This window comes from Fringilla coelebs (genome assembly GCF_963513975.1).
Source record: "Fringilla coelebs genome assembly, chromosome: 2".
NCBI lineage: Eukaryota > Metazoa > Chordata > Aves > Passeriformes > Fringillidae > Fringilla > Fringilla coelebs.
The window spans coordinates 24,675,709-24,702,753 of record NC_140029.1 but is presented as its reverse complement, the minus strand read 5'-3'; the positions used below and the strand labels follow the sequence as shown (position 1 = coordinate 24,702,753).

General features: G+C 39.0%; 1 protein-coding gene across 1 annotated transcript in view; it reads left to right on the top strand.

Moving 5' to 3' along the window:
- The window catches only part of IRS2 (insulin receptor substrate 2), a 28,829-nt gene extending 11,696 nt beyond the window's left edge, over positions 1-17,133 (top strand). The window contains exon 2 of the mRNA XM_084201492.1: positions 14,707-17,133. Coding sequence (XP_084057618.1) covers positions 14,707-14,711 — 5 coding nt within the window. The 3' untranslated portion in view covers positions 14,712-17,133. The remainder of the gene's footprint in view (positions 1-14,706) is intronic.
- The last annotated feature ends 9,912 nt before the right edge of the window (positions 17,134-27,045 follow it).

The following is a 27,045-nucleotide window of genomic DNA, read 5'->3' as shown; positions in this document are numbered from 1 at the left end:
ATATAAAACTCACTGTTCTGTTGAGTTTCAATTTCCAAATCTGTTTCAGAGGTACTTTAAAGTAGACTAAGAACACTACTGTAAGTGCAGCTCGAGGCAGAGGACTTTGATTCTCTTCAGTCAAAGAAAAATCAATAAATCATTCCAATAACAGTGAGAAAATCATGTCAATGAAGTAAGATCTAAGCTGGCTTTGATTAATGTCTTGCATTGTGTCCACTGAGGCAGTGTATTATTTTTAAAAAATGTGTATGACAGTCATGTCTACCTCATTAAATTGAGTGGCATTGTCAAGTTAAGGTAGGGAATCAGAGTTATGAAGACTTTTTTCTATTTTGGGTTGGGTTGGTTTGTTGGTGTTTGGGTTGGGTTTTTTTGTTTGCTTGTTTGTGACTTTTTTCTTGGTTTGGTTTGGTTTTGCTTTGAATCTAGGCTTTTTCTCACCAGAAGTCATGATATTGATTGAACAAGACATAGACAGTCTTTCGGGTTAGGCTTAACTAATGTAGAAGTCAGTGGTGTTGAATAGTTGCTCAAGAACAAGAAAACAATATTTTTTGTTTAGTCTGCCTTCACTGACAGATAATTTAGTCTATAGAAACTTACCAGCAATAACTGGTAATGTTGCATTTTAGCATTATTTTAAAGAATAAGAGTAGAATTGACAAATGGATGCAAACCTCACCAGTCTTCTAGTTAATGCAAAACTTTTACATCACCAAATTGACAGCTTCAAATACTGTGGTATCTCCTGTGCTTGAATTACTGAGAAGTTATGGAGTGAATTTCTCATGTTGTCTTTTTGCTAGTTCCTCTGGTAGTGATTTTTTCAAAAACTCCAGTGAGTTGTTTTTAGTTTACTTGAAAAGGCAAACCAAAATCAGGTGATGTGTCGAACCAAAATTTTCACTTATACCTGAAAAAGACTTATTGTGATGGAATAATGAGATTTGGAACTGGAAGGTAGAGGTAGAGTTCTCCTGGAAGTCAGTTGCACTCAGTTGTGTTATAATGTCATTCATTTTTACATCATAAACATTTGGTAAAGTTTATAGGAGGCTGGACTTGCATCTTCTACAACAGCTCTCATTCCTGAGCAATTAGTTCTGCCAAAATTAATGAAATAGTACTATAATAATACTGTCTCTTTAACATAATGAGAGGAAAAATTACACTTTCATTGTAACAATCCTGTACATAAATGATAAAGATTTGTCTTGGTGATTGCCATGAAAGTTGTTTGTCAACTATGAAAAGTCATTTTGTTAAAAATTATTTACAACTAATTAGTTTTAATCTAGCATAAAACTTCAAACATTTATGTTTGGATTTGGAGTCAGTCTTGTCTAACAATACAAAGTTATGTAATTTTCTGAATGTTGAGGTTACAGAATTAGTGCCTATGCCTTTAACAATAGGTATAGAAAATTTACTATGTGGATGAGCATTAGGAATAAATATATATATATGTGTGTATATGACCCTGATGCACAGAATACTTGAAAGAATTTGCCATAAACTTAAAATTGTTAGTACTTACTGTTTTACAATCCTGATAGTCTAGCAGTTACTCTCACAAATACCAGAGAAACTCTTAACATGCTCTAATGGGTTCTAGGATAATACTGCTTTCTTTTGGATATCTTTAGAAAGGTGACTTATTATATGGTTCTGTTTTAATCTTCAAATGTCAAATGAAAATAGGATAAAAATGAGCTTTTAACTTTAACCTTGAATGGTGTATTTTCATATAAACTGTAGATTGTATGGGCTCTAAATAAATAAATAAATTGATGATAATTGGATGTTGAATGTTAGCCAATAGGATGATTTCCAGCTACAAATGCACTGATGTATTTCAGCTCTGTAAGTGATTTCTAGTTTAGGTTCTCTTTTCCCTCATACTACTCCTTCCTGCTCTTAGTGTGAATATTCAAGGGACAGTAAACTGAAAGGTTTGTAAGATGGGGTAACATGGGATAGTGTATCTGTTACTAAAAAAATAAGAAACAAAATTAGAACTTCATAGTAGTGAAATATTATTGATTTTTAGTGGAAGGCAGATTCAGCCCTCAGGAAGTAAATTGATGGACATTTATTTTGTGCACTTAACTCTGTGAGGAAGTTGAAACAACAGCTTAGATCTTGTAGCTGAGTGAGCACAGTAGAACTGGTGTGCCTGAAAGCAGAGAGAGCAGGACCGTGCTGTGGATGAGCTGGGTAGGATGTTTGGATGCCAGGCTGCTGTTTGATGGAGTCGTTGTGAGGGGTCATTTAGAGAGTCTTCTGAGTCTGAAATTACTCCTTAAGTCTGGAGTCTTCTTCATCAGTCATGAACATGGCAAGCTTTAACTTGCCATACTGGCCACGTGGATGCTGTCTTGTCACATTAAGAGAAAATGCTGCAGTATTTTCTATTCCTCTCCCTTGGTTTCTCCTCATGTTTTCAATTTTCTGAGCTCTCATAGATGGGCTGTTGTCATTTTTACAAGGTGACAGCATTTGAGCCTTACTGTTTTAAAAACACATACTGAGAGTTATTTCCATGATATTTTTTGTCAAGTAGATTTGGGCTGGTATTCCACTTACTTTGCTAAAGTATTCTACTCTACCTTGCTGAGAAATAGTATTGACCTAGTGCAGCTTATGCTGTATCGTTAATAAGGCACAGGAGAAACAGAATGAAGGGTTTATAACAATAACAAAGAAAAGGTGCTGGGACTTCAGAACATGTTCATAGGAAATAGTGAGTTATTTTTAGAAGTGATGCGTAGGGAGACAACTTTAAACTCTCCAGCCCTACTGTAATGAAGTTTGTGTATCCTGTCTTTAGTCAGGTGTCTTAACCCCTTTATCAGGCACTCATTTTTTGCCTGTCTTCTTGGGGAATTTTCCAGTTTTTCTATGGGTTACCTGAGTAGCTGATGCTTCATTCTGCTCTGAAGACAAAGTTTTATTAAGTTCTGCTGAAGGTGTCAAAACAGTGGACAAAGAAGTCTTTTATTGAATCCATATGTTAAATTTTTTTGCAATCTAAATTTTTTTTTACTGTGTAAACCCATTGTTTTATTGGACTGTGAAGTGGCTTTATCTTATTCATTAGTAAGCTGTGGTGTGTGTGTGTTTGTTGTACCTGAGTAAGATCTCAGTTTTGATTCTGTAGTCAAACGTTTTAGTATGTCTCAAAATACATTAACTCATTATTTGTATTACATACACATTATTTTCTTACTCCAAGTAAGAATTAGCCTAGTTTGTGCTTGATACATAAAAACCTGTTGTCTCATATTTGGTAATTTTAAATTTATTCAGGAGCAAGAGGAACTTGTGTAAAATCTGATTTAGTTTAGGAAAAACATTGAAAATAAGTGCTACAGGATATATAGCATACAGTGGCTGTGACTGTAATGGTTGGATGAACGGCCTTACTATCTGTCTTCTGAGTTTGAAATTCTGTTTCTTCATTGAATCATGGAGGTTTTTTCCTAGCAGGTGTGTTTTTCTTGGTGTATATGGTGACAATATTCTTTAACTTCCCTTTTTCTGGAATGTGGTAACTTTTAATTTGACAGAGATTTCCAAGATTTTTTGTAGTAGTGATAAGATATTAATAGGGAAGCTCAGAACCATTTCTCTTCTTTGTCTGAGGTCATTTTTTTGGCCATTTGTAACCACATAATAATCTTTCTGGAATAGTAATAATTAATTACTTCAATTAATTTTTCAAGGTATTTTAGCTAAAAATAGCTACTGGAAATAAGGACCTCTAATACAGTCCCCAGAGCATTTTTTGCTGTAATTTGAAAAGCTTTGTTATAGAGAAGCCTCTTCATGCTGGATTTATTTCCTGTATCTTTTGTGGACATGGTTATATGATTTTGTCCAAGACTTACTTCTGCTCTATGCAAAAGTGTATCTGTGGTCCCCTGTCTCAAATGTAGATTGAATCTGAATTTTGTTTTTTTGATGATGATTGTTGGAGAGGCTGAGGCATCAAAGTGAAAGACACTCAAAATTGTTGTATCTTTTATTAGTGCCTCAGGTTGCTTGGTTGCTTGATTTTTTTTCCTCGTTGTAAACAAGCAGCTTGTGTTTGCTGTAGAAATGTTTTGGTAGGATTGTTTAGCCCAGACAGGATGGGATTATTTGCAGGCTGAGGGAGGATATTCCAGAGGAGGCAATTTATCTGTGTTTTTCTTAATAGGTTTTGTGAAATTCAGCTGTACTGGGATTCTGTTTTGGTCTGATGGACATCACTCTAATTAAAAAGGGAGAGGCTATAGGTTAACCCCAGGACATGAGAATCTTAAGGGACCTTCATGTATGTGTCATAAGTGAAGCTGCTTCGTGTCTTCTGTGTTGCAGATTGCAACTCCAATGTCTCCAGCATGTCCTAAGGGTCTGTGTTCCTGGTTTAGATTTCCAGGTAATGTGTTGATTATTTTTAATCTAGCCAATGCTGTTGCATTTTATCAGAACTGTAGTAATAACTGTGTAATGCCCACATTTGCACCTTAGGAGCCTACCAAAAGACTCCTCTTCAGAGAAGGATCTGTCTTCCATAAGTAGTCATTAAAACGGGTGCCTTTTCAGTATTGAAGAGGCTGGCCTCTCGAGATTGAAGATGGGCACAAAACCACCTCCCTTGATCATAGAGGGAGCCTATATGCTTGGCATAAATGGAGCATCTAACTTCCAGAGATCTGCAGCTGGTGAGATCAACCTTGCTGTGCAGTGTCTTATTTTAAGCAGAAAGACTTAAAATAAGACTGATATTTGTATGTGGATCAGCTAACATAGTTATGTATTCTTGCTTGACCTGGACTGTACTTTACTTAGTTGATGATATATTGTACTTGTTCAGTAAATGTGAAATTAAAAGGGATTTATGTTCTCTGTAGCTAGGCAGCTTCTGCACTGTTGACTGAACACTTTTCAATATATTTCCTGGTCAATCACAATATGTGACTTATGCAACAGTGTCAGGGCTTTGGCACTTGCAAGCAAACTTGGGCTTTAAAGGTGCAGATGCCTTGGGGGAAGTACTGGTGTTCTGCAAAGCATTTCTTCATGGCAGTGCCTGTGATCTTTCTGTTGTTCTAGAACATCAGCATCATAGCTCTATAAAGTCTCAGCTACTGCATTGTACCCTACAGGAAGTCATAGCTCCTTAATGTGATATCCTGGGGTGTTCATCACGCTTATTAGAGAAGTCCTAAGCAGCTTTAAAGAGCTGGGATGTTGGCAGTAGGAGAAAATGCATGCAGGTCTTGATGTGCTGGAAAGCCTCCCTGAAATTTAGGGGAATTCTCTGCCAAGCATCCTGAGACTAGAGCCAATCTCTAAAGTGTTCCATCTTAAGTGACAAAGATGGGTTTTAATCTGTTTTATAGACACAGTCCTGGCAGCATAATAAAATTTCAAAAAGATGTGTCAGTTGTGTAGTTGTGTGGTCAGACATATTGCTGTAAGTAAAATGTATTTTTTAAAAAATGCTAAATTGGTACTAGTGAGCCTTTCTTAGAAAGTTGAGTGTAATTGGTTGCTTATAAATATATTTGCTGGCAGCAAATATGGGGAGCCATAAAAGAAATAAAAGATGCCTGTGTAAGAGCACTTGGGACAGGAGGAAAAAACTGGTGAAACAGTAGAGTACACGTCTGTTTCTGTAAATACTTACTAAGAGCTCTTATAATTACAGAAGAAAGTGTATCTTGCACTGGAGCTAGTAATGTTGCATGTAATTGACACTAATTTTTGGATCTTTTTAAAGAAATCCCTTTGAAGCTTTGAGAAAAGTGCTGTGAAAGCACACTGTGCTCTGAGAGCATAGTATTTTTCATACTTTAAAAGGTTGGGTGCTTTTGGGTTTTTTGCTTGTTTCTTCTTGAGGGAGGTAATACTTTCTACTGCAGTCTCATGGCTGAAAAAACAATGAAATGGGTGCTGTTTTCTGAACTGAGATTGATTGCATGTCTCACATATTCTTGCTCATGAGGGTGGGTAAACTTGGTGCTTTGCATTCACCTTGCCTCTCTTAAAAATGCAGAGGTTTAGTATCTGCTTGGTCTTGCAGAACAAATCATTCTGGGCTTGCTTCACTTTCTTTGCAGTAAACTATTAGATGGGGAGGATTCAAGGTGCATCCAGTGGAGCTGGCAACAATTGTATTCATTCAGTATAATCTGTGTTTCTTGCTTGAGAAAGAAAGTAAAATATGGGTAAGAAAGAGGACATGATTATATGCTTTTTGCTTTCATAAATTATTTTCTGACCAGCGTCCAGTTTCAAAACTGGTGTTCTCAGATGATTTAACCACCTAAATTACTTTTCTAAACAGCTCGCTAAGCTTTTTGCCTCTGCTTTCCAAGAAAGTATTAGTTAGCCTCTGGGCATGATATGTAGATGATATTTATAATTTCCGTGTGAAAAAAATACATCTCTTCCTTTAATGTCTTAATGTAATACCAGCTTCTTTATGCAATGAAATCCACATCAACTACAAAAAGAAATGCTTATCCATCTCTGAATTAAAGTCAGAGTAAGAAGTTTCAGATGCCCATATTTGTTTTAAAAATGCAACATAAAAATATTTTAAATTTATTTTCTATCATTTCTTAGCAAAGTATTTAATGCAAAGGAGACTAGAAGAAAATTTGTAAATGACAAGTCCAAGTATCATTCTTTGAGACCTCATTTTGGTTTGATTACTGGGACTGTTTGTTGAAGGAATAGTGGGAAATGTCTGCTGGGGGGTTGTGTTAGAGTGGTTGTTTTTGAGTAGACTTAGTGGGCTTCTGTAGAGTGATAAGTACTAAGGCTGAAAAACATGAAGGTGTTGAAATCAACAGGGTTGGGACACCCTGCTAAATTTGTGATTCTGGCTTTCAGAAATTATGCACTGTGCCAAATGCTGATAGTCTACAGTAGCAAGGAAGTTAAGAAGAGTTTGGCTCATGGTCTTTTACAAGCTGGCTTGTCCTTTTAGGTCAATCGTTAGAAAGGAAAGAGAATTTTGGGTAGTATCTCCATTTGCAAAATCCGTATCTTGGATTTTGTATGCAGCTGCTTTTGACCCACTGTCAGAGAGAGGAAACTGGATTAGGGGAGAGTATAACCTGCTTCAGTGCAGCACTTTTGTGTTGTATTGCTCACTTCACTAAATGGTTTCAGGGAGTGGTGATGTATTGTCATCATGGAACACGATGAAACTTCTTGTCTAGCTTCATCTTTTCCTCACTTCTCTGTTACTGACAGATTCACATTGACAAGGGTGAGGCCATAAAAGATCTCTAGAAAAGTATTGATAAAATTGGAAAACAATCCTTTAATGTGTTTATCCTACTTCAGGTTGCTCAAGAGTTTTAAGTGGGGTTGTGGCAAGAAGAGAAAGTTGTAGGGAAAAGGTTGCCTTCCTGTGCATGCCAGCTTGTTCCTCTTACACCTTCCTTGCTTTCTTTTTCTCTCACTTCTTTCCCTGTGTGTCTCTTCTGCAAGAAAATGCATTTCTCTGGACATATCTCCTAGCCTGAAAGTCCAAAAGCTGCAGTAGCCAGCTAACATTCAGTGTGTTTAGGTGGCAGGTGAGATGCCTAAGTGCATGTATGTCCTGCCAGGGGTGGTTGTCTCCTTGGTAAGCCATTTGAAGGTCAGTTTACAGAACAGGAGGGTGGTTGACTGTGAAAGTTGGAGAGCCCTGTGTTTTAAAACATGCTGCTCTCTGGAAGATAAATGTCTTCCTCTAGGATTCTCTTGTAAATCTGAGGCCTCTTTTGATACTAGGTGCCTAAGCCCATTTGGCAGTGATGGAGGCAGGGATTAGTCTTTGAAAGGGTGCCTGGATGTAGTACTTCTGTTCCCCTCTCCACAATATTTATGAGGCAAGAGCACTTACCTGGGACAGACCAGTGTCCACTACGTTTCTGGCTGAAAAAAGATTTCAGTCCTCTTTTCCCCCTCACCACCTTATGGCATGTCTTAACCATATATTGTTTGGTGGAGTGCTCTTGTTCTTTCTTACTGCAGCTGTTTTCATGGAATAATTAGCCACTGTAATGGAAAGGGAGACTGAACATGACTTCCCACAACTTACATGATTCCTTATCCTGGTTCCTATGAATATTTGAATTTTTAATGTGAATATTTCTTCAATTTAACCAGTGGAAATTATTACTTTTTATCCCAAGTGGGAGAGGGAAAAAAGCATACTTTTAAGCTCTTTGAGAACACTCTAATGTTGTGTTTTCAGGCATGTGTTTTCAGCCTAGTGGCTCAGGAGCAGTTCTTGAACTTTGGTTTTTGTCCAGTGTTACCTAGAATCGCAGTCAAGCTTTTACTTGAGGATTTCAACCAGAAATCTGATTGTACTGTTTTTGGTTTTTTCCCACCTCACTGTTACCTACTGGAAATAGGACAACTAAGTTTGATGGCATTTCAGTTGGCAGTTGTGTGAGAATATCAAGCTCTGCTTCACAAGAGCTCTTCTTCCTTGTCAAAACTGGTTGACCTTGTTAATGACTACTGATATAAATTAGAAGAGGCGCAAATATGCCTTTGACATCCCAGCTGAGCAAACTTCCCAGCAACTGTGAAGGTGTGTAAAAGGATATCATCTCTGTTCCTAAAAGGTATACCAAATTGTATACCTCACAGAGTTTGAGACCTTTCAGAACTCTTATTTGTCAGAGCCCAATATAAAATAGGGCAGAAAAATTGTTGCTTAAAAGTCACTGTTTCTTTCCCTTGACTCTAAGGAGTTGGAATGGCTGGCTCTGCATAGGGTGAGTAGGTACACACAGTTTAATAGAATTTAGCTGAGTATTGCCTAGTATATGATTTTGGGGCAGGCATGCTGATTCAGTTGGTGTTGTGTCTCCAGAGATGGGGTTGGTAGGTAGTTCAGTGTGTTACTCACTGATCCCTTCCAGCCTTGCTCCTCATCACTTGGAAGGTGAGCGTGTTGTTTTGCAAAAATTCTGTCTCTAAGAAACTTCCAGCTTCACTTTGTGTGCAAAGTGGCACTGCTGGAGTTCCCACGTTGCTGGCAGGCTGCACCTGGGAAAAGCTGTGCTTTCTCCTTGGTGTAGTGAGTGGAGCTGTGAATTCAAGCCAACAGCCCCACTGGGGCCATGTTTGTGGTGTTGGGTGTTGAATCTGCACCGATATGGGAATAGTGTGATGATTGTAAGGTGGGAGGCAATTTCACATGTGTGATAATGGTCCTCAGCCAAGAGCATGACTTCTTGTTAATGATGGTTAAAAGCTGTGTGTGTACTGTGGAGGGGCTCTTTGACTGGCTGCTACAGACAAATCTCTCCAGTGGCAAATTATCTGTCTGTCTTCCATATCTGCTGCTGCTGCGTATGTGTTTCTGTCCTCCTTACAAGCTCCCAGTGGAAGGGCAGAAGGACGAAACATTTTTATTTTCTAGCATTTTGTTTACTCAGAGAAAGCTGCTTGATTTTGTTTTATTTCATGTAATGCTTTTGAATGGTTGTATACGCAGCTTGCAAGGGAGAGGATAATTGAACATATTTCAGATAGTCCTATGTTGAGGGGTTTCTGTCTAATTTATTTTATCCCTAAGCATGGGATTAAATCTCATCTATACAAACTTGTTTAAAAGTAAACATTGGCTGTGGCTCTGAAATTAAGCGATATAATTGCAGCTGTGTTAAATTAATCCTAGGAAAAATGAGCATGTCTATTTTCTTAATTTTAAATTAGAAGTGCCTATATTTATTATAATTTATATGGAAAATGTATTTCTGGACCAGCACTAGAAATTCATTACAATTACATTTGTAAGTTTAATCCTTTTATTTTCCACATAATTACATTTTAATGTTTAGTTCTTAGTACTACAAAATTCTATAAGAACCTTGACAAAATTATACGAAACACAAATTCTGAAGTCAACTAAGCATAGCCCACATTCCATCTATGCTTCTATAGACTCAACTGCTTAAACTCCAGTGCAAGATCATAGGTAAATAAGTATTTATCTTGTAAATATATGGCATCAAATAGAAATAATTCTCGTTTTTAGTACCTTTGGTTAAAAGTTGATGCTCATTAGAAATTCTGGGGGTTTTGTCCATGACAGCAGATGATGAGCATTTTGACCTCTTAACAGTATGCTTGGACATACAAACCCAAAAGGTATTTGCTGGTACTGACATGCAACATCTTTTTCCAGACAGTCTAGCAGTTTGCTTCCCACTTTAAAAGCTAAACTTTCCCCATGGTTATATTAATGCAGTTCAAAGTGATGCTATTCTAACCATTTGACACAAGAGTTAAACGTACTGTCAAGCTCATTTTAACATAGGTAACTGTGGATGCAGAATCCCTACTTTACTACTCTAAAGAAACTCAGTGTCTTTTTATTATTTGTCATGAAAAATCTATGTTGACCAGATGCTTGCTTTTTTAAATTCATAAAGCAAGAGACATATCTGAACAACATCATGTACTGTTTCTTAGTGGAATAACATATCAAAAGAGCCTGGTTACTTGGTGCAGCATGTTTCTAATTATGATCAACCATGACTTGTTTAAAAAATAAAAATAACGTTGCCTTTTCATTTCATGTTTAACTGGTTTTTCTCATCAAATGTGGAAACATTTTAGTTTGGGGGGATAGTATTCGTTGACAAGGTTTACAAAGTGATCTTTGTAAATTTTTAGAGTATACTACTTCATGTTTTCCTGCAAAGTGTTGGTAAAATGCATGTTTAAGCTCTGATTGAAACCTGTTCCTCTGAAAGTGTCTGTGCTCAGCTTTATTGGTAAGAGTAGTCCTGCTAATGGAGCATAGGTTCTCTAGAATTACTTCTGGAGAGCCATAGCTCAGCACATGAGTTGTTTTGTTATCTTTAGCAGGGTTACCTATGATGTTAAGTACAGTATTCATTGCATTGCTTAATGAGAGTTGGAGCCAGGTCAGGATTTGGTTCCCACTGTGCACTTCCCAGTAGTGTCCTGGGTAGCAGTCAGGCTGCATCTGCATTTGGGTGCTCGGCCAAGTTGGTGACCTTATGATGAGTGTGCCTCCTGTGATGCCTCAGTAAGGAAGCCCTTGGAGGCTCTGGTTCAGATCCTGTCTGGTTTCTGTCAGTGCCTGGTCAGCAGGGCTTTATTTCCATCAGGCCTGTGCTGTTCCTTCCTACCCTCAGCCCCGCTCTCTGCTCCACTTGCCTGCAGACACGGGCTGCTGTGGGCATGGGACAGTGTCCAGCCTGTGTGGGTGCCTTTGACCCATCTCCTGCTGGGAGCCCAGCCACACAATGCCTGGTGCTGCAGGAAGCTCGAGCGCTGGGAGGGCAGTGTAACCCGCTGATGGAGGCTGCACTGACCCTTTCTGTGTGGCCAGCAGCTGTGCCCATACGTACATCTCCTCTCAGGTGTCTGGTGTACCAAAGTGACCTCTCTGTGAGTGGGATCCAGTTCCTTGGGTTGTGCTGTCTAATGGCCTGGCCTGATGCCCTCAGATGGACGTGTTGTTAACCTCCAGTTTGGTTGTATCAATAGGATTGCTCGTCCAGGAAAAGTTAGTTAGCAGAATCACAGCCTTAATCGATTTGGCAGATAACATGGGGAGGAGAAACAAAGGGATAAAACCACTGAGTGATATGCCTGGAGTCAGGGCAGAAGCCTGCAGCGGAGCTGGGGGTTCTGTGTCCAATGCCTGATGTGCTCTGGCAGTCACACTGCCAGTGGAATAAATTTACTGATTATGAATAACCAGCAACGTGTTTTGCCACAAGCTACATGAATAACTGTTTCTGCCTGCCTGCTTGTTAGCAGATGAGGATTATTTTTAGAAATTAAAAAAATTTGTATTTGCTGCTTACTGACTTTGAAAATTAATAAGCAGAGTAGATCTTCTTTAATTGACTAACAACTGTATTCTCTTCACAGTGTATTTAGCAAGTCTATAGTATTTGGTAGTTTCATAGCGGTTTGTGTGTGTGTTTATTCTCTGATTTATTCTCTGAGAAGCACTGGTAGAATCAAAAGTAGTTTTGGAAACTCGGCAGTGATCATGGAGGCTTTTCTTAATGAAGCTCAAAACCAAGAGGAAGCCTCAGTATTGACACAGTGCTGGACTTTATATTTTGATTAGTGCATGTCCATGGGGAATGAAGCTACCAAAGAACATGTTTGTGTGCTGTAGGAATTTTGAGTTCCTGTATAAAGATGGTGTGTACTGCTGTGACTTGCTGTGTGAGTGGAAGGTTGAACTGAGGCTTGAAATAAATAAAATATACTAATCACTGAGGTAAAAATAAACATGATACTGAAATTTTTTTTTGGTTTTTTGGTTGGTTAGTTGTGGGGTTTTTTTGTTTGTTTGTTTGTTTGTTTTTACTTTGGTATGGAACTTGCAGGTTTTTTTTTCCAACTAGGCTTCCTCTGAAGCTGGCATTGTTATTACATTGGTCAAGTGGTACCAGTAGTTATTTTTCCTTTATTGATTCAAAGCTTATTCAAAACATGATTCAAAGCTTATTGAAGTCAGAGGAAATAGTTTTATTATTGAAGACTGTGTTTGGGGTGGTTTTTGAGTTATAGGTCATCATTAGAGACTCGTTGGATAATGTGTTTATTGCATCATAAGTCTTAGGCTTGTGCCCACAGTCCTATCATCTGCCTACAAAACCATGCCAGCTAAGTATGGAAGTGCTTTGAAGCATCAGCCACTTCACCTCCCCCAGTTTGATTCTGACTGAACAGTACCTGCTGTACTGTAAGAACCACATCAGATATACTTGGTTGCTAATACTCTTCCCTCATATCTGCCCTAGACTGGCGTATGTCTGTACTGAACCATACTTGTTTGTATCCTTTGCATTTTCCAGCAATTTCTATATCTGAAGATGAGGATTTTAAATTTTTTAAAAAATATTTTATTTGGCTTTCAGTCTCATGCTCACTTTTGGAAATGTAAATTTAGTTGCAGTGTTGGTTTCCATTTGAAGGAGGAAAGCAATGACACAGAATTAGCAGGTACCTTTGAACACTCACTTGTTTGCCTACATGATGCATCTACGGTACTTCCCTGAACAAAAATGGAAACCAAGTGGTTTGTTGAGTGTTTCTTCCTCAAATGAGGAATTGCTGCTCCCATCTGAGTGCTGTCCATCCTTGCCCCATATTCACCCATGCAGCCCTTCAGGATGGTGTTTGCAGATTTGGAGCTCCCTCCCAGATGCATCATAAGGCAGTTCTTGAAACACCTGTTGAGAACAAGCAATGAAAACTTGTTTACTGAAGGTTGAATGGATAGATTTGACTTAGTTTCTGATCAGAAAAGTGGCATCAAGTAGGTGGCAGTGGGTGGGGGCAACAAGGCACTTTCCTTTTGGTCTTGGCAAGCTATTAGTCATCTCAAGATGTGGCATGAAATAAAATCCCAAGTAATATCCTAAGTATTGGATCATATAGTGGCTCCAACTGACTGCTGCAGGACTAATGCCTTGAGTAAAACTTAGCTGCCAGAGATTCAAAGCAATTTAGCAAGTCTTATGCGCATGCCAAGGGACATCAGCCTTTGTTTTTGTGTAAACTTGAGGGAAGAGGCTTTGTATTGGTTTATTCAGAGCCTTATAGGGATTGAAACTTGCACTGATAAGTGCTGGGCTTACTTTGACATCCGTGTTTTCTATCTAATTTATTTTGGTTCTGTGGTCCCAAAGGAATTAAAATGTATAGGAATACTGACTTCCTGTATCAATACAGTCAAAACTATAGACCTTTCTAAGTAAGAGTGTTTGTTCCCAAAATGTTCCAAATAACTTGTTTTTAGAAAAACCCATGTAATACATAATCTAACTAAAATTTTCATTTAACTTGTAAACTTGGGGACAGCATACAACAAAGAAAATTGCTATAACTATTAAATTTTGATTTTTAATGGCCATGTCATCAAATCATTTTAATGCTGTGAGCTAATAAATAATAATGTTCCTTTGTGGGGTAGACACATGCTATCCATTAATTCTTTGCAGTGAAGAAACACTACAAGAGTCAACTGCATTCTTTGAAATAGAATTGGTCTCATTGTAATCAGTTTCTGTTTTACTGCATAATTCACCTTGACTGTTTAAAGCAGCTTTGTAGTCAGTAATTGTTTTTCCTTTGGTATACCTATTCATTTTTTTACTTCTGAAATAATAGTTGTTTCTTAAATCAAATAACTAAATTAAAAGAAGGTTATCTCTGTACTTTCTGTCTTCCCTAAAGACAAGATGTTTTTTCTCAAACTTGTTTTTAATGTCTGGAAATGGAAAGCTTTTTGTGATATCCAGTTGACAAAAAAAGAGTTTAGATTGTACCTATTTTCTCCAACCCCTTTTCCTTTCCATTGATGCAAAAAACTGTGATGGTCACAACTTGATTGGGGGGGATTTTGTGTCAGGTTTTCCAACCCATTCTGTGTCCTGCAGTTTGCTGACCTGAAGAGCCTTAGCTGAAAGGTTCTTAAAAAAAGGGGGTGGTGTTGGATTGGGGAATACTCCCTTTATTGCCTTTGCAATCCCATATGGTGTATACAAATATGAGAGCAATTATTGAACAGCTCTTTTTGATTCAACATGAAAACCCACTCTGAATCATCTCTGTGGTATTTTTGGTGTTATCTGTATCATATATATGAAGAAATTTTTGCGGCTTTGATTGACTTTCTTTCATTTTTCTTTTCAGAGTGAAGGAATTGGTTTTCTCATCATGACCTCAAACAACAGAGTACAACATTCAAAGAAGCTGCTCGGCATATACCTTTTTGTTTATTCGTTTTTTTGGTTTCTGTTTTTGGGAACTGAAGCTGCTTAACGTTTACTTTTTATTGTTGTTAGTGTTGGTCCTAACAGTTGCATAACTGTTGTGGGCTACACCGTACAACAGATCTGGGAGGAAGGGAAGGAAACCTGCCTAACTCATTACCTGTCCATGGCATCTATGTTATCATTTTGCTGCTGTTTCGACAGAAGTTGGAGATGCTCTTTAAATCATAGGAACTTTTCTGCCGGCCTCTTTAACTAATGGCCAATGCCTTCATTTTCTTTCTCTTCAAAGACAAACTGTATTTCTTCTCTGGCATATTAGGGGATTCTGTAACACCTGCTGAAGCAGCAAGATCTGGTATTTACTGGCATAATTTCAAGCCTACGACAGTCCTACCTCAGTTCAAAGTAAAGCCGGATTTGCAGAGTTGGTGTACGACAGGAACTCCTTTCTCTCTGTGCTGAGTTTCTCAAGAACGGTCGCCAGCCTTACTGAACTTGCAACTTGTACAGCTGCTGCTGCTGGGTTTTGAATCACTAGCCCCAAGTTTTACTTCTCAGACAAAGCCTAAACAGGGCACTGAAAAGTTTAAATGGGATGAAACTCTTGTGAATCAGACTTGGACAGAGGATTCAGAGTAGCTAAAAAGTATAAAATGTGTAACTGAAGCAACATAAGTTAAAAACATCGACCTGTATTAGGGGTATCTCTGTACCTTTGACACACTTGTTTAATCCTCTCTATGTAGGTGTTTATGTAGGTACTTCAGATTGCAAAAGCCTTTTCTTCTATTTACAAGCTCACTTTTGTCAGCTAACTGTTCTTAGCTGCATTTCTTGTAACCAAAAATCCACATAAGCATGCTAGGAATGCAGGGATGATAATGGGTATCAGGCAGACTCAAGAGCTAATGTTAACACAGTATTATCTTGCCATCTATAGAGTCCTGATATTTGCCTTTTACCAAGAAAGCACCATTGTAGCTGCAGGCACTACTACAGGGAAGAAGAACCATTGCAGTCACTTATCCTGAGTTCTTTTCAAGGCTAACTGTGCATCACATTTCCAGTGGCCTGAAAATCTGAGTGGTGTGGCAGCAACTGTCACAGAAGTCACACACAGCTGTTGCACCAGACTAGCGGAATGTCATGCCACCTTGTTTCTCCTTTGCTTGAAGTGTTTGTGTACATTTTAAGGGTACCCCACCAGTGCCTGCTCTGATAGACATGTAAGTATTACTAAGTTATGAGTTATGTGAGGCTCTTTCATTTTTTTTTCTTTAATCATTGTGCTTGGTGGAACCTGTACTTCACTTTTGACAATGCATTATCTTTTTTTGGGATTTTTTTTTTTCTGAGGAAGACGAAGAGTCAATGTCTTACAAATACAACGAACGGCAATGCAGTCTTCCTGCTTACATGCTGAATTTTTAGAACTGAGGATTGTATTACAAGACAAAGATGAATGTAAACTAATTCCTTCCCTACTCCATGGCACACTTTATTTTTCAGTGTAATTTTTGGGGTCCTAAATCACAGCAATGCATAAGTTAATACAATATTAGACCTAAAATCAATTTAAATATCTGATCTGATTGAGTTTTTCTCTAATACTGATGCTATAAATGGTTCTAAGACATTCTAAAGTGCTGCTTGTTCAAGTCTGGAACTAAAAAATCCTGCATACCTTTGACATTTTCTGTCTGACCCCTCTCTTCCCCCCACCAGCACTGAGTGTGGTACCTGCTGAATTCAGTGTTTTGAATGCCTCTATTTTCAAATATCCCTCTGAATCAATTAAGAAATCATGCCACTATAACAAATGGTTAAAATGCATACAGCAACTTAAAAAAAAAAACCACAAAACAAACAAAAAACAACTTGACAAAATAATAAACTATTCTCTATCCTGTATATTTCACAAAGGCATATGCAATACTTACATTCTTAATTTAGTTTACAGAATGGAACCAAAATGTATAAATGTTATGTTTGCTAAAACTTCACAATGTATATTGGGTCTTTGTACATTTTGCCTGACTTACCTTAAATTTAAAATATTTTTTGCTATATAACCTTAACAGTTATTAAGCAGTGTTTTCTTTTTGGGTACGTATTGTTTCTGGATATCAAGATGTTAAATATATTTCTTGCTATTGTGATATGACAAGAGACTTAACTTATCTTGCTGTGTCTTCCAATGTACACGCTGTATATAAGGATAAATGTGATGCTGCTGGAGACCAGAATAAATGGAACTAGAGTAGTGTATTGTATTTAGTCTGTATTGTTCATGGATGCTCTCCTTAATAGCCATATGCAATAAAATACATTATTTATGAAAGGAGTACAGTATTTGTGTGCCTATTTTCTCTAGGGGTGAAGTGGATTTTTCTGGTAGTTTACATAAAATCAGTTTTTTCCCCTCTTTTGAATGGAAACATGCTTTCTGTGAATAAATCTTATTGCACTGCGCATGTTTGCTTTGCTTTTAATTCCTAAAACATCATTAAATCATTTAAAATCTTGTTTAAGTATAAAACAATTGGTTTTATAAAAGTGAAGTTTGTGTATTTGAGGAAATAACTAGGAACAGAAATCATCTTAAATTTTAATTCCAGTTTTAGAAGTGAGTGGAAGATGGTGGGAGTCCTTCTGGCAGCCTCTGTCGTGAGAGCAGGCTTGCCCTATAGAAGCTGTGTAGTCACTTTTGCTGGTACAAAGACAGGGGGACTAAATGCTGTTTGTAGTTATCTCCTGCTGCTGGTTTGTGTCTAGGGAACCTGGGCTGCAGTCTGAGACACCACGGGGTTACTGTAGCCTGATTTGGTCAGTAGGAATGTCTCACACCTGACAGGAGACCCTTTTTCAGTGTTCCTTGCACCCAGGAAAGTGATTGGTGTGGGTCAGGCACCTGACGGGGAATATGGCAACACCAACAGTAGCTTCATAAAAAGCTTGATTGTTTTGCAGCAGTCTTGGTGAGAACTCCTTTGCTTAGCTCAAGAGTGTCTGAGTGGCATATCTTTGATCAGCAAGGCCTGCTGGTGCAAGGACAAGACAAGATCGCACTGTCTTTCATGTTTAAACTCATTTGAGGTCAAGTCCTGCCTTGGGATATGTATGTTATGTTATGTTATATATGTATGTTATATTTTTCTGGCCACATCTGCCACTAAATGGCTGGTACTTTCATGGTTGCCTGATGTCTTGGGGATGGTTCAAGGACCATACTTGTACACCTTGGTCTTCAGAGGGCAAATCCTGGCTCACTGTGGTGAGTTCCTTCCTCTGAAAGTGGCTTGAATGGAAAAGAGCAGTCCTCTTTCTTGCAGCAGTAGGATCATCCTGTGGCTGCTGGAGTGTCCATATACGCCACAAAGTGCAGAAATAAATGTAAATGCTCCCCAAGAGAGAACTTTCGGTTCCTTCTCTCATCTGTCCTGACCTTCTTGTCTGTAGGCTTTTCTAGGGGAGAGAAAATGAGGCACTGAGTTTTGTGGTGCCTACATCCTTGGCAAGAAAAAGCAATTGTTTCAGTCTTTGAAATTGCTGTGGGGAAATACAGTTATCCAAAAGAACTTCCTCATTTTTCCGCTGTCAACAGGGTATGAGAGTGGTACCTTACAACACCATAGGAGAACAATGTCTTTGGTAAGACATCTGGAAATCCAGTATCAGATTCTCTAGAAGGTGCAATTTCTGATAAGCAGAAAATAAAAGAAAACTTTGGATATTTGTTTCCCTCAGTTTAATGTGATGAAGGATGCTTTGAAACAGAGGAACATTTGCACTGACTTGGAGGTGGTGCTCTTCAGTCATTTTCTAGTGGCTGTACTTCTCCAGGATAAGGGGTCCATGGCTTCCAGCCTCCATGAGAACCTGCATTTACTCTTTGTGGTACATGGTTCAGACAAGGGTTGATGCATGTCCAGGTGTCATCCCAGCTTGCTTTCCATTCTCAAACACCATGGGAATGCAAAAGGGTTTAGGTCCTTGCTGCACTCATTCTAAAGTAAGCTGTGAGTGTTCTGGGGTTTGCTTTTGGGAGAGCCATTGCTGAATGGCATAAAGGGAACAAATTTGGCTGGAGGTGCAAGCCTTAATGCTCTGCGGGAGGCAAATCACCAACCAAATCTTTTAGTACATTACTACAGCTTCAGTCTTTCCCAGATGGCTTTTCCACCTTGAGAAACTTCAGTTTCAGCCAGCTCTTGCAGAGATTAAAAAAGGAATAGGGATAGAAAATATCATCATTCATTTTTGAAAAGATAGATCCCAGTTGGGTGCTTTTTTTTTCAACTTTTTTTTTTTTAATTTATCATTGTGATGCGTCCTATCAGACTAAACATATGTTTTATAGTGTTCATGCAGGGATGGGGAAACCATGGCATGTGGGATGGATATGCACATAACATTACTTCACATGAGCTATGGCCTCATTTTTTTTCATTTTATTAGGCAACATAGTGTCATGTGTTGAATGCACGGCAGCCAAAGCTTTTTGAAAAGTCCACTTGGTCTTCAATATTTCTTCATTGGGCCTCCTTGTGTTTTTTCTTTTCATGTTCTCTTTTCCTCTTTGCTAAAAGTGAGTAATAAATACAATTGTAAAAACGCATCAGTAATTGCTAAAATGAATGTAGAAGGTGAGGAGCACTACAGCTAAAATATGAGTTCTTACATAAGAAGAGGATGCAAACATCAGGCTATGTTTAGGTGTCTCAAATGGAGGAGGCAAAAGGTGAAATTAGACACCTTGAAACATTCAAGGAGGGACTAGATACAGGATTCCCTGTTTCCAACAAGATCCCCTTAGTTGGAAACAGGCTTTCTGCAGATGGACCAGTTCAATTTAACTCCCACATTTGACAGCAGTTAAGCATTAGTATATTATTCTGTCTCAACCTTTAAAATTTCTGCAACTGTTCATTAAAGTAGTTTTCCTTCTCATTAAATAATGATCCTCTCTGAAAACGTGGGTGTACCAACCATTCATTCCTTGGTGTGAATAAGCTGTGTTGCAGAGCTGAACATCCAGGCCTACCATTCTACCTCAGACAAACTTCAACATGGAAATTTTGCTCAAGCAAAGGGGTCCAGACCTTGTAATATGACTTAGATTTCTCCCCGCAAAAAATGAACTGAAGTGTGAGTGTAATTCCAAATAGAAAATCAATTGATTGAACTTATAAGGGATGAACTAACTACATCCCCACTAGAATATTATTGTGTAAAAGTCTGACCTTAAAAGTGTAGAGTCAATATATGCTCTTATGCTCCTAATTACTTTAAAAAGATTCCTTTCACTAAGGCAAAATGGCTTTTTGAACAAGTACACTAAATGAGTGTGAAAAGGTGTTCTTGTACCCCCTATGAGGTCTCCAGGCATAGTCTAATTATCTGATGCTACAATATATTACAACTGTATGTGACATGGCAGTTAGTCCTGGGGGGAAAAATAATTTCTGTGTCATTGGCCCTTTACTGGAAATTTTGCTGATTTATATGCAGATGTTGAAGAGAGGGGACCATCCTTCAAAAGGACAAGAAAGTGCAGCAACAGGGGATGTATTATGCCTTTATTTGAGCTGTGTGATAAACACAAGTGAAGATGTCATGGTTCATGTACATGAATATAGACTTAAGCTACCTAGATAAAGGAGAAATAAGGAATACAAGGCAACAATGTTGCCACATCTATTATTTTATTTAATCCAGTCCAGAGGTTACTGTGAGGTATTTACCCCTTCCCTATGGAGCAGGGATTGCCTTAAATTATCTCACACTTGGTGTTGTGACAACACAGACACTGGGGAATAAGTTCACACCGGTCAGCTACAACGTGACCACCAGTTGCCCTTCTACTGCTGCCAATTTGTAGTTTAAATATCACAAGCTGTTGCACAAAGATAAACTCTGGAGCCCTGGTCCCAGTGGCCACTGATTAGGAATATGCCACCATTGCATTCATGGTGATTTACTGCAGCTGCAGCTCTGATCCAGAGTCATTTGGGAGGTTGTTTATGTATTTCTGATACTTTTTTTTTTAAACCTTATGTCCTCTAAAGGCTGTTCTGCATTGTGATATGATTGCCTTTGAGTACTTCAGGAAATGTAATTATAGTAATTTATCATGTCTATCAAGCAATTCCATGTAAATATCTTAGTTCTTAAGTGGGGTACATGAAAGGTATTTTCTTTCCTAGAAGGCCAAACCTCACAATGACTGCCCACTTTCTCAAGGCTAAACTGCTTTTAAGTGACTTTTTTTTTACAATGGTACAATGTGTCAATGGAAGCAGAGTGGAATTTTCACAACTTGTCTATGCCTTTAGCCAATGAATCAATAAAGCAATCCAGTATTTATTTCAGCTGCAGATAAATGAATATTTCTCTAAAGGTTTTATAAGAGTAAAGGTTAAATTTTAATCTTATTTATCTAAGAACAAATATTAAAGTGTTTCTACTTTGAGTAGAGTCTTTTCTTAGTAACAGACTTGACAGAAGAGGAGTAATGTTTTCCTTCTTTACCTGTGATGCATCATGTTTAATATCCCTGTGCTGGGTGCTATATTATTTTAATCAAATAATGGTTTTACTATTTCACAGGAAAGACTTTCACTGTATAAACATTTAATTTTTTTACTGACTATGCCTGTATTTCTCAAATGGTAACAGAGCCCAGGATTTTTCTGTTCTAATGGAATAAAAACCAAAGGAAATTTCTAATTTGGCAGCTGTAGTCCATTGCCTTCAAAACCAGAGAAGAAGCACCACAAAAAAAAAAAAAAAAATTCAAGACAGTATAATTTTCATTTTGAAAACTCTCTCTTTTGTTTGTTGACAGTCACACTTAACGTGATATACCTGGAGTACACCATTGCCAGGTTATTTCCATGATCTTTGCTCTTCATTTACAGGCATGCAGATATGGGGAAACGTCCAGGGGCCATGGACAGAAGAACCTCGTTTATGCTTGGACTTGTCTTTACGCTTTCCAGCCATTGAACTCCCTGTCCTGTGACAAATTATACGGTTCAGAAATTTTGTTGTTCTACACCGTGAATGTCCTCAATTTTATATATAAAGCAATGGTATACCATCTCAGTTTGAGGTGCACCATCACTCTGTGAAGTTCTCCCACACTGTTCAGAAAAATGCTCTGGTTCTCTTATGCAGCAGCAGCAGCACAAGAATATCAACGGATACTCTTGACAAAGGTCCAATTATACTTGTTACTGCTCAAGAAATCTCATGCTTTGTGTGTGTTCAAATAGAGTTTGTCAGGTGTCAGTGTATTTGGAGGACATTGGTTAGTTGGTTGGTTGTCCTGTTTTACTAAAGAGCGGGCGACTGTTTTACTTCTCCTCAAGCACAGAAGATCTACGCAGTGATATCTCTGAAGGTTCCCTGAATGATAATTCAAATGACCCTGCAACTTTTGTCAGCCACCAGACTTCAGATTCCTGCCTCAGAGCCTGAACCACGGGCTGTGCCCCTCTCTTAGTGTGTCTGAAAATCATCACATCGATCTGTGGGACTGAGAGGCAGCAAAGGCAAGAGCTCTGCAAAGCTCTTTTTGAACCCCTGTCTCACTACATTAATCTGCAAGGAGGCTTTGCAAGGTGTCTGACTTGAGCAAAAGAAAAGTGGGACTTTTTGTATCTCCTTTAGCATTTCAGTTTATTCAGGAGCCTTACAAGGGAAGAAATAACCCCTCCAGCTAAGTAGGGAATGGTGTGCATCATTAAACAGGAAACCTCTGTGGTGGTGGGTATGGAAGCAGTGTAATACCGAATGCCTTAGGGCGAGCTATGGGATGGATGCATCACCTGCCTGCTCCTCTCAGGCTGCTCCCGCTGCAGCCCACACTGCCCGGGAATGTCCCAAACACCAAACTCAGCCTGGCCATCCTGCTCTCCCCAGTGAGAGGCAGGAGTGCGACCCTCCAGGTATTTTAGCACCGTCCTCCAAGGGAGGGGCTGTCGCTGTGGAACACGGAAGAACACAGGCACACACCGCTGCTCTCAAGGTGAAGAGAAAAGGGGAGTTTATTTTCTGACTCCAACATTTATAGTTTTCCAAAAGTGACAGTGGATTGGAGGGTGACAGTGCCACCTCCCCACTGACACTGGACAAACCAACAGTCCATCAAATTTCTCCTCCTCCATAAAGGAATGCAAAACAATGTGCTATTTACAGAAAGTGTGTGAGAAAGTTCTCTAAAAGAATGTCAACATCAAAAGGCTTAGAAAATCTTAAAAAATCAGGGCGACAAGGTGCAGCCTCCCCGGGCAGCCCCCGGCCGGCCCTGGCTGTGTGCGGCACTGTGCCCGCCTCCCTGGCAGCGCTGCGGAGCCTTTGTCAGCTGCTTTGCTGCGCTCGCAGGCATCCCCCGACCGATTGCCATGCCTGCCTCCTTGGCGAGGAGCCAGCGATTTGTTTACCTCGTAAAAGAAGATTTATTAATGTGTTTTTCCTGTTCAAATTTATTCGTGTGTCGTTTACCCTGTGTAGACGATTTTGCTTTTCTAGTACTGTTTATGTTTTCTGTTGGCTGGGGAATATGGGAGGTTTGTTTTTATCATTAATATATTGGTGAGCTAAGTAATTGTTTGCAAAATGGACCACGTACAATTTGTGGTTGAAGGGGGTTTTCTATTATTTTTTATAATTTAATTTTTTACGTTTCTAAATCAAGTTTGGCTAGCAGTTATTTTTATGTAGTCTCACTGAAGTCAATACAGTTCCTTAGTTAGAACTGAGCATCATACTCAGCCTGCTGTAGTTTTCCCTCAAGCCTTGTAGAAAGGGTGTATTTATGTGACATATCCAGGATTGCCAGCACCAGTGGCCCTGCAAAAGGACTAGATGCAGTCTGAATGTTAGCAAATGAAACCCCATAGTTCTAAACTGCCAGGATAAGATAACCTGACAAATGTAAAGAAGCAATGCTCAAGATATTGATCAGCATTAATATTACACTGCTGCCAAAAGAGGTGATGCTATTTTAGCAGAGAAATCAGATTCAGGTTTTTTGATAGTGTAGACAAGCACATCAAACAAAGTGATGAGAAAGCGGTAATTTCACAACTTTCACTGCACAGTGTGGCTGTGCAGAGTGCAGAGTCTACAGAGTGTGTAGCTTTTTTTTTCATTTTTAAATGATGGGACAACAATGAAATCAGCAGAGTCCCTTCTCTTCCTGTTACATGTATCAAATGATTTTTCAAGATTTCTGTGGCCACTTTGTGTATTCTTGATGGGCTGTGAAATGAGAAGATGCTAAAGAGTGACTGCTCACAGTGCATTCTGCTCCCTTCACTCTGCTTTTAGGGAAGGGAGTGGTGCCTGGGGCAGTGAGACAGGTAGGGAGCAGTCACCTGTGGCTGCCTGGGCTCTGAGAGCCTGCCAGATAGAGGGGAATCAGGGAGGCCAGATGTTCAGCATATTGCAGGGGTTTACAATGGTCCTCATGTGATTATTTAAGCATAGGAGTTCATACAAACCAAGAATCGTAGCACAAGCTTTTCCATTCCTCCCTCCTGGAGCTTAATTAAGTTTGTCCTACAAACTGTCATTTTGAGATGAAATTATTTTAATCATCTAATCAAATGAATTCAAGGTCAGGTTGAGAGAAGGAACTAATGAATACATTCTGAAAGAAAGACACTTTCTGTTCAGTGCCACTCTGTCAGGGAATAGCTGAGATCAATTTCCTCTTCCTATAAAGACATAGCACTGAGGCTTAAAAGATTTATGTTAAAAAAAAAAAAAATCTTCTCCTTTCAGGATGGAAAAAAATGGGATTGATTGGCTCCCTCGGAGAAAGGAAGTCCTTGTCTAATTAACACCCCCATTTGCTTTTTTTTAAGGTAAAGCATTAAGTGATGATGTGTAATAATCTTTTGTTCCATATTCTGTTTCCAATTCTGCTAGATCAGTGAGTCAGGGTCAGCAATGAAACATTTTCCACTGGCCTCACGACCACAGTGAGGAGGATTTTGAAAGCCAGCTTCCACATTCACTCCTCAAAAGAGAGACATGTTCCAAAAAACTGTAAGATCTCTGTCATCATGAATACCTATGTTTCAAGTTTAAAAACCTGTTTCCTTGGTAACTAGACTTGTTAGGCTGGTCTGCTTATACCATGTATGCAGAGGCCACCACATACCATAAAAAGCTTATTGAGCCATTTAGCAAAAACATGTAATGCGTTAGAATTTTGTACTAATCTTAAAGAATTCCTGAGAAAAAAGAAAAAAAAATTTCTCTGCTGCTTGCCTTGTGCTGTATAAAATCTTCTTGTATGATGCTGGAAGTCATCATGATGGAGGATGGCAACACTGACTTCGTGAAAGTCATTTCTTTCTGGACTCGCCTCTCCATCACAATTCCTTCCTGGATTCCTCCCAAGCACGGTCAGCTGTGACACCCATTTATTGTATTTTTTCTGTCTATGAATGCTTCTGTTATGGGAGACATTTTAAACTTGGCTATTGGGGGCATATCTCCATGCTGTCGTCACATAGCTGTGTGATGGGCATTAACTTGGATATCCCTGACTGGCAATTTGACTCCCCACACCCAGACAATGTACATTCATAGCATCTTGGTTGCCTGCCACTTAGCCCATCTGTTGGATTGACTCTTTGCCCATTTAAAAGTCAGTCAGACAGGGGTGTAGGTGCCAAGAAATGTGAATTGAGAAGAGGAGTCTGCATAACGCTGCTGGCAGAGCATCTTCAGTAAGAGCCTCCTCCTTTGTGGCAGCCATCACTGCCAGATGCCTCCCTACAGTGGGTTACAACTGCTGACATTTACCAACCCAGAAAAGGATACAGGAGCAGAGAAAAGGAGGGAAGAGTTTCACGACTAGCCTTGGCAAGTTGCAAGGCAAGCTGTGCTCTTGCAGGTATTCGGTTCACAGCACAAGTAAGAGACGCATGGAGATTGCAGGGTATTAAAAAGTTACTCAGTAGGACGGGGAACACCTCGTCAGTGTGCTCAGGTGAACCTGAGGCAGCCCATTACACTTAAGGACAGAGCCAATGACCCAGCAGAGGTAGCTGCAGGAGCCCAGTAAAGGTATTTTTTCTCCTCTTCTGTGTATGAGACCTGTATGAGAGTGTTAGCCCTGCCTGGGGAGTGTTTCTGAATGTGGAGCAGATCCAGCCATGCCTTAAGGTCATGTCTCTCTTAGCCACAATCGGGTTGTGGAGTGAATTAACTCATCTGTGTCTAAAATTTATAATCCAAATCTGGAGTGTCAGGCACACACACGTTTGCACAAATGTCCATAAATGCATGTTTCACTTCAAGATTGGCTCACCAGAATTACTTTATCTGTGAGACTAACTTGTGTATCTGTCTTCTTTGCCTGGACAGCCCTTCATTTCTGCTGAATAGCTGTTAATGCTGCTGCTCTTTACACCAGAAGCACAGGTAGCCACTTTCCATCACCATTATTATACTTGAATATATCAGAGAAATATCTCCAGTCTGTCAGTGGCTATGGTTCAGCAGTACATTGTAACTTAACTATTATTTAATGGATAATTTTATTTTCTGATCAAAATTGAAACATAAATAGATGTGTGAGGCCAGTCTAAACTTCAGATTTTTTAGATAATTCTTTTTATTGATGAAAAGAATCATCCCAGACCAGGTGAACAGCTTTGTTTGATTTCAATTACTTTATTATGTTTCCAGACTTTCTTCAGTTTATTGTTTGAGTTTTTTTGCTTTTTGTGTCAAAGAAAGATGTGGCTTTCCCAGTTACCTTCATGAAATACATTATGTCACAAGGAGCCCATAGTTAATGCAGAGATGGTGTCTGTCTTCTCATGAACCTGAGGAAGAAGTTTGTGGAGGGCACTGAAAGCAAAGAATTGCCAAGGTTTTTTTATTTGAGGGTTTTTTAATTTGTTTTCACTTGATGGAGCTTTCAGGCACCAAGAAAAATTATTTTTGTGATAATCCAACTCCTTTTCCATTTTCTGTTATTTTCTCTTCCTGATGTCTTTTGCCCAATGTCTAATCACAAGCAGAGAACCCCAATTTCTGCAAACCTGAGCTTATGTGCTGAAGAAGTAGCACACCAAAAGTGATGTCTGATGCTGTGCTCCACTTTCCCTGATGTCAGCAAGCAACACTGAGGAATCTGGTGTTCAGCATGTCGTCTCTGAGCCAAGAATTAGGGACCACTGCCTGAGGGGACAAGAAGCAGATTTAGTGTGCCTACTTGTCAGTTAAT